General features: G+C 46.9%; 1 protein-coding gene across 1 annotated transcript; it reads left to right on the top strand.

Annotated features, from left to right (window-relative positions):
• Positions 1–62: 62 nt before the first annotated feature.
• Positions 63–8,035, top strand: cfap92 (cilia and flagella associated protein 92 (putative)). The gene is made up of 12 exons (XM_069157542.1): positions 63–291; positions 478–671; positions 1,655–1,874; positions 1,966–2,085; positions 2,245–2,355; positions 3,433–3,617; positions 3,812–4,677; positions 4,799–4,993; positions 6,229–6,487; positions 6,561–6,725; positions 7,202–7,384; positions 7,695–8,035. The coding sequence occupies exons 1-12, from the start codon at positions 63–65 to the stop codon at positions 7,857–7,859; spliced, it is 2,892 nt and encodes a 963-aa protein (XP_069013643.1). The 3' UTR covers positions 7,860–8,035.
• The last annotated feature ends 245 nt before the right edge of the window (positions 8,036–8,280 follow it).

Below are 8,280 nucleotides of genomic sequence, written 5' to 3'. Positions count from 1 at the left end.
TTTACATTGACCCTTTTCTTATAGGGCTTTTCGTGGAAACTCTTGCGGTGAAATAAGACTTCATGGCCAACAGGTCAGCGACGAGTCTTTGTTATTCACAGCCAGACCGTGATGATGGAGAAGTTACAGATAAAAGACGGGAAGAGGTCCTTGCCCTCGAGACCGCTTTGTTGTTCGGGGAGCACACTTTGAAAACCAAGTCAGGTTCAACGGAGGATACAACAGCAGAAGCAGATGACCGCTCCTATAACGTCACGTGGACCATTTATGTCTTCATAGCAGTTCCACGAGGTAAGTTTTTCACAAAGAGCACGTGAGGAACAAAAACTTCACTGAAACGCTAAAACTGAAAGTCAGACGGGTGAGTTTATGCCCCACAAATATACTGTAACGTTAAAAAAAAAAAAGAAAAAAAAGCTGACTCTACGGATGTCCTTTATCCTTGTTATCGTCCATAAATATGTACCCCCTTTCCAGGGAAAGAAAGCGACGCTGCCGCGACGGCAAAGAAAAGAAAAGTGAATTCATCTAATGTTTTGCTGAAGCCCCATAAAGCGCAGAGCTTCTTTCATATTGAATACGAGTTGTTGCCGGGTGACACGGGGACGGCCAAAGTGGACCTGGTAATGTTTGGGCCGGTAGCAAAGCTGTACAGCGAGGACAATTCCAAGGTAATCCTGACATGTTGCATGCGTGTTGCGTGTGTCTCTGCGCGTGTGCCTTTTGCGGAACAATTCACGAACGCGGTGAACGAGCGACAGCAAGGAAGCCGCGCGGTGTCGAGCCGCAGTGAGTTCACGCGCGAGTTAATCGTCGCACGAGTCGGTTCGCACCCGGTTTTGAACACAAAGTCCTCGGCGGAAAATTTGATATTCTTATCCTCGCTTTAACACGTCGTCTATTAGAAATGTATGACATATTTCGCGTAAATGTAAATGTCGGACCACCCCCTTTCCTCACCTCCGTCCCCCAGAAATGTCAGGCTAAACCTGATCGTGTCGATTCAGGCTCAGATTATTCATTCGTTCGTTCCGGCGGGTTTGAGAGGGTCGGGCTCGGGGCCGGGTGGATTCATTAGTTTGCCTCGTCTGAAAAGGCAAAAAAAAAAAAAAAAAAAGAAAAATGCTGAACCACAGGAAGCGTCGGTGAAACAAGCGTCACATTGACGGCTTTTGTTTTCGTTCAGTAAAAAGCTGCTTTGTAGCCACCAGTTGGGTTATAAGCAGGTGAATCTCTCCTGCTGTCTGCACAGTACAGCCGCACTGCACAGGAAAAAAAAAAACTGGTAACGAAAAAAATGAAATAAAAGCAGTCAGTGACCTTTGGGTGTAAAAAAAAATGATTTGAGTGGATAGAAAAAAAAAATTAAAAAATCATTCAAAATGAACAAGCCTGCTGTAATGTGACAGTGACACGTGATGTCCGTACGTGTCCCAGACCACCTTCGAATGTGGACTTGGCAAATGGGATCTCAAACGTGTCCTCGATGTATCCTGGGCGGGTTCAAACTTTCCTGAGCTGCCCACTTGTGACCGGATCACGTTTAACGCCAAGTGTGAACGGGCTCGTAGAGAGATGAGGATGTCGGCCGCTAAAAAAACACATCCCGCTGCTGAATCGAACGCGAACATAAAACGTGTGCGTTTTGTAACAGCTCATCAAAACGTGGCATGAAGGAGATCAGACGTGGGTTGGCTGGGCCCAGAAATTCAACATCAGAGTCGACAGAAACATGTTGGTCGGGCTGCTTTCTCACAAGATCCGGCTTCAGATATGGAACAATAAGAATAAAATGGCCAGAAAAGTCTGGTTTGAAACACAGAAAGTTCTCAGACTGCCTCAGGATCAGTCTGAAGATGCAACAGACATGTGTGGTGAGGATGCAATTTAAACTTTCCTCAAAAGCCAAACATTACATCTATTGGGTAATAAGATTCTATGCTGAAATGATACCTTTACTCCAAGGTGGTTTTGAGACTCTGGTAAACCAACTGAAAAGCTCGTGTGAGAAGAGGTCAAAAACAAACAAAAAGCAACAAAGAGATGAACGTGTGAACTCCAGCTCAGCGGCGACCTTAAAATCAGGTATATTAATCATTTTTACCAGATTTTTGTTTTTGTTTTTTTTAATGATTTCACCACAATACCCGAGTGAGGCGTACTGGTGTCCGATTTAATGTCTTGACCAAACATGGTGCGGACATATTTCCAGGTAAATATATGTTTCTTTACCCCGCCCTTTAGACATGAACACAACCTCGCAACCGAAACCCACACGTGATGCCGTTGACCTTGAGAACATCAAAGCTCCAGGCAACGCGTCAGTCGAAATCAGTCCCGTTCTTTTGCTGGCAGGTGAGTCGACTTGTGCCTTCGCAGGAACAGCCTCGAAAGCAACGGTGCCTTTCGGGTTCAAAACCGGTATCGGCTTGCCATCCCTCGCTCCGATGTTTACGTCTGCTGGTTTTGACCAATTTGACTACAGTCGCTTTGGTCGGTATTTTGTTTTCAAAAGCCCGAGAGGTAAAATTATCCAGTAATTCACTTCAAAAAGGGCCAATATGAGAGGGAAGTCCACCAAAACAAACCACTGTGTCCGCTGGTGCAATGTAACTAAGTATACTTCCTCGAGTACTGTACTTTGTATTTTACGATGGTCCTTTCGCCCGACTTTTCTACCTCTGCTATATTTAGTTCTGTTTCCTACGACACATTTATCCGACGGCTTTAGTTGTTTTTAGAAATTCTGATTTTACATGCAGAACATGAAGAATTTCTAAAACACAATACGTCGCCTTTTATTTTAAAGCAAGCTACCCAAAAGTACAAACAAGTAAAGCCGAGATGATTAGTTGACCCATCGATGGACAGAAAATGTATTCCCATCTGTTCCGATATACTCTTTGTATATCAGAACCCATGAAGGTGTCATTTTGGGTCAGTGTTTTCTAAAACTAGCAATCAATTGCTAAAAAAGTATTGGCAGATTAATCCATAACAACAACAACAACAATACCCAGTTGTAGTCCAGTACAAAATAGTTCAAATAACCTATACCAACTAAAACAATAAAATCCTGCTTTTACACTAATATACGAATAATAGTAATCTATATGCTATATAACTGCCACAAGGGACATCTTTTCTTCACGAGTACTTTTACATCCACATCATATTTTAACGTGTTCAACAGAGTATGTCCAACAGTCTGATATTAGTATTTTTTTTTTACTTCACAAAAGGATCTGTATACTTTTCCGCATGCCCCCCCGCCCCCATATTGTTTATATGGCCCACCGACACCTCTGGCAGCCTGTGTTGCTATAGCGAGGCTTAAAATTAAAAAAAAAAAAAAAAAAAGATAAAATGTCAGTCATCCTAGTAACTGTAAAAGGAAACATTTTTGACTTTTGTTATTTCTCGAACTCCCAGGTGAAACCTCGCTGACTGAATGCTTCCCAGTCGACTCTTCCGGCGTATTTGAGGTCGTATGCAGCATCACTCTGGACAGACCGTTATTATCAGAGCGACTGAAGGCGGAACTTAACCCGCTGGTCATCACCATTCTGTCAGCCACTTCGATGCCCTCATCCCCGGCCCCTTTCCACGTCCTACAGGTCTGATTTCCATCTCATTTCATCGTTTTTTGTTAAATTTTTTTGTATTTTTCCAGTCTTAAATTGAAACGCGGTTTGTGCCAACGCTGCGTCTTGAATACATTCTCTTTTTCTTTTTTTTTTTTAATTAAACGTGAACATTTCGGACCGAGCCTTGAAAAGAAACCATTCTGTGGTCTATTCCTTTCCCCCAGGAGAGATGCGAGCCCGTATACTGTCAGTACAAGTTCCATAATTTGAAAGTGCACAGGACACGGCGTCACGAGCACGGCACCAAGATCGACTTCGACGACGTGAACGTAATCCTGACCGGCTTGATGAGTCCCGAAGAGCGCCAGGAGTTCTTCTCCGGCCTGCCTCTGGAGATAGAGGTTCACGACCGCGACACGAAGTTGGAAGAGGCGCCCAAGACTCCAGCGACGTCGGGCACCGGGTCGGACGAACACGTCCAGCGTGTCGGCTCGGCGCTGTTAAAACGGGAGGCGGGGGTCGCTGACCCTCACGGCATCGCGAGCCTGGACCTCTCCGAGCTGCTGCTGGGGAAGACGAGCCTGAAGGGGTACTTGCCGATCAGGCGCTGCCCTCCGCCTCAGCCGTTGGAAAGGGAGCGGCGGGCGTGGGCGAGGAGGGCGGCGGACGCGGGCGCTCGCGGTAAGCCCGCCTCACCGGGGCATTATTACGACGCCAACTCTCAACTCAAAGTAAAGGTGGCGATAGCTTGCCCGCTCAACGTTGAAAACGACGACCGCGACCCGGAATCGCGGAGCGGCCCGTTCGGTCGCATCGTCTACCTCTTTGCGTGCGGCAACTCCTCCGCGTTGACCAGGCTGAGGTCGGAGATCGTCAGAATCAACGCCTCGGCGTTCGACCTGGGCTCGGGCTCGCTGGAAAGCGTGGAGACGGCCCTGTCCAATTTCAAAATGAATTTCAAGCAGGATAAAAGCGGGGATCTGGATATTGTTACGGGATTCCACGTGCTGGATAAGAGGACACACATCTTTGTGCTGGAAGGGCTGAAACGTGAAGCAGTGGAGAGACTTCGGGAGGCCGTTCCCATGAAGTAAGCCCGCGGACGCCGTCTCGCTCCCAAACAGCCGGTGTTAACGGTTTTCAGCTGCGCTGTCCGTCGGATGGAGTGTTTAGATTCCAGTGATTCCTGGAGTTTGTGTGATGTTTTGCAGGGTGAGTGGGAGTGAAGAGCAGCAGGTGATAGTTCTCTACAACTCAAAAATGGGTTTCTTCAAACGCATCTACGGCTCATTAGATGTGGACCTGAGTACCATCCATCTGTGCGAACCACTGGAGATGATTATGAGAAACCCTCTGATCTACATTCGAGGCCAAATCCCGCAACCCTGCTTCCAAGCTCTGTCACGGTAGTCATCATTTTGTCACTTTGTAATGTTCTCAGCCATTTTCTAAAAACAACAACAAACAAAAAAAAAATCATGAACACTCATCACAGTAAACCACCGTTGTTACTTTTTTTTAAAATTTTTAATTAAAAACTTGGTGGCAGCAGGACGAGCTGTAAAACACGCCATTCACCGTTACACCGTCATCACATGATTTTGTTCGCGTTCAAATTTCAGTGTAGCTGTGAAATGTGTATTGTTTTTTTTTTTTCTCCATGCAGCCACTTATTCAGAATTTGTTTTTGTATGGTATAAAAATCACTGAGCAAATACTTCCAAGAATTAATTTTCCATTCTATATCCATTTCTGCCAAAGTTCAATTGTAGTAACGCAATTCAAAGTGGAGTTATTTTACTTTTAAAAGACACGACGTTTCCACTTACAAGTGAAAATCTGCCTCGCGTCGTCTGGTCTGACCAGTAGTTCATGATGATCATAGGTAGCTAATGACAGCAGATTTTTATGACATCACCGAGTCTGGTAAACGACTTTCAGCCCCTTCTGCACAATTGGCTGCTGTCCGGCAAAAGGTTGGACTCGGTTTCACTTTGGAGTACCGATTTGTTTAAAAGGTCTTCGTTCAACTTTGACAAACGTTTAGGCAAGGCTTCACGTGTGGTAATCTTTCACTATTTCTCTCTTCATACCACAAATACTGTAAACGAATGGCCGCTCGGATGGATGGAAAAAATGCATCCAAAAATCTAAAACTGCACATCGGTCGCGAGAGCAAAATAACATGAACTTAAAACCTTTGAGTTGAGATTTTTAAGTCACACATTCGGCGTCCTGGTGTCGAGAAATAATTCCTGTGTTTTATAAACAGGTGATATTTGAAAAAGGTGGGTGCAAATGTAAAGTGTACAACATGTAAAGTTCATCATTAGCCTTAAAACAGCATAAAAACATCATTCCAGATTCCAGTTCTTTCAGCTGCAACTGCTGGTCTTCATTGTTAACCACTCATTGATAGCTCAGCTTGTATAAGGGTCTCCAGGGATGCATGGATCAAGGTTGTTTTTTTTTTTTAATTTTCAAATGAAAGCATAACGTGCTGTGTAACTTTCTAAAATTATTGTCAAAATCCTTAAAATTATCGCACGAATTTATAGGAATGTGACCGTAAACATCAAATACAATGTTCACTTTTGAATACACTGTCATGAATGTCTTTTTTTTTCTTCTTCTTCTTTAGATTAAACCAGCTGCGCGAAGAAAAGGAACTTCATTTTGTGGCGCAGCACGACCTCTTCCCCTCAGCCGACATGATTTTCAGCCTGGCGAAGCGGTACGGGACAGGCGCCGAGACGTGGACGCCGGACGCCGCAGCGAGCGTCGAAGAGGACGAACCTGCTCCGCCCGCCCGGGCGAAAAGACGCAGCGTGGTCGACTCGCGCCGCCCGGACGACGTCGGATGGAGACGCGACAGCCGGCAGACGAAGTGCTTCATTCGGGTCCGTGTTCGCCGCAATGGCTTGAAATCGGATTTGTTGGCGGAGCTACTCATGTGTCTCGGGTATATTCCAGGAAAATATTAAAAAGGCACGAGAGGAAAGTGAGCGGCTGCGGAAGCCGGAGGCGGCAGTGTTGAGGATTGAGCAGGCTGCAGCCGGACCGGCGCACAACTACAGCGTCCAGACCTTCAACTCAAATGTGCTGGCCCAACAACGGCTCCGTGGAGAGATGGCCGAGGTAACACTTCGCGGATACGTAAAGTACGCGCTGCCTTTAATATATCCGGGTGTAGCGTTGAAAGCTGTGGAAGTACCAGCGCTGTGGCATAGACCAAAGAAAGAGGTTTTGAGTTTTGAGGTTGTTTGTGTCTTATTGTTTTTTTTATCAGGTTTTCTTTCACACCCCCAAAGACTTAATTTGCTTCTTTTTTTTGGGGGGGGTGGGGGGGTCTAAATGTAAATGGAGCACGTGCCCTCGTGAAATAGTGTCACTGATGTGCTTTCGAAGAATTTATTCAAGGAAGACAAACTCATTGTCAGCTTCCTTTCTTGTGTTTTTTTTTTTTCCCCCGTCGGCTATGTTGACGCCGTAGAATAGAACCAGACTTTAAACTAGTGTAGCAGATGAAGATGATGATGATGATGATTATGATATGGTGTAAAAAAACAACAACAACAACAACAAAAAGCGCCATGTTTCTTTGACCGCCCCAGGTGCCCGATCAGAGGTTCACCTACTGTCAGCAGTACCACAGTGCAACAGTGGCTCCGGGACCCGTGACTTCTAAAACGGAGTCCAGCTCCAACTCCTCCTCCACAGATTGGGTCGCCAGTACCAGCGCGTCCGGAGTGCACCCTCGACATCCAGATGAGGCTCGCGTGGAGGATCTACGGAAGGTTACGTCACTGTTCATCTATAAGCGAGTGTGTGTGTGTGTGTGTGTGGGGAGGGGGGGGGGGGGGTTCCTCCCTCCCCCCCCCCCCCCGTGACCCAGTAATGTTAGGGCAGAATAGCGCGTGATGTGACGTGACTCGATGCCATTAGCCCCGCTGTTGCTTCACTCGTCCTGACCTCACCGTTCTTTATTGTCCCGCCGGATTTAAGGATTGCCTTTTATAACCCGTCCCGAGACATCTGCTTTGCTCTCCGGGAGGTATCTGATGATGAGTGTGCGTTCGTAGCTGACACTGCTCACTGTGCCCACAGCCATGGCGAGAGAACATCCTGCACGACAACACGATGAAGCCCCCGGTGTCGCGGGACTATTTGACCTGGGATCAACGTTCGAAGGACTTCCAGCTCTTCGGCAAACCGCCCCCTTTCTTCGGCACCCCTCCCGCCTTCACTCGCCAGGCCGGTGTGGACGTTTAAGGAGCTTTAATTTCCCCCAGGAACTGATGTGCAGGGAGACGAAGCAAAACCAGCCCACTGAAGCATCAAAAGCACCGCAGATCTTAAAATTCGGTGAAAAAAAAAAAAGCCTTCGTGTCTTTATGTTTGCGTTTACACCAGAAGCGTTAATCCTCCTAGAACCGAGACCGGTAGCGTTCCCGGGGGGGGGGGGGGGGGGGGCAAAGTAACGCAGCGAACCGATCACCGTACACTGACGTCACTTGGGTTCCCTCTGCGCCGGGAAATGACCTACCCTGAAAGCAGGAGCTACAGGAGTCCCCATAATAGCCTTCCGAGACACCAGCCGCACATGTCGGGACATTCGGTGTCCCGAGAACCAGAGCGAGCGCGTCTTTTACACACTCGGCATTTTACACTGGACGTCATCAGGCAACGTCCA

This window comes from Embiotoca jacksoni, unplaced genomic scaffold, assembly GCF_022577435.1.
Source record: "Embiotoca jacksoni isolate LCO1_2020_lvr unplaced genomic scaffold, fEmbJac1.0.p SCAF_1, whole genome shotgun sequence".
Classification (NCBI taxonomy): domain Eukaryota; kingdom Metazoa; phylum Chordata; class Actinopteri; family Embiotocidae; genus Embiotoca; species Embiotoca jacksoni.
This window is presented reverse-complemented; position numbering and strand designations above follow the sequence as displayed.

What these genes read in the sequence shown, in the direction of transcription:
- cfap92 (XM_069157542.1), top strand. Translation starts at nt 63, where the DNA reads ATGGCCAACAGGTCAGCGACGAGTCTTTGTTATTCACAGCCAGACCGT. An exon ending in AGATGCAACAGACATGTGTG is followed by an intron (nt 1,875 to 1,965) that starts GTGAGGATGCAA and finishes CTTTACTCCAAG; the next exon opens with GTGGTTTTGAGACTCTGGTA. An exon ending in AGACGAAGTGCTTCATTCGG is followed by an intron (nt 6,488 to 6,560) that starts GTCCGTGTTCGC and finishes GGTATATTCCAG; the next exon opens with GAAAATATTAAAAAGGCACG.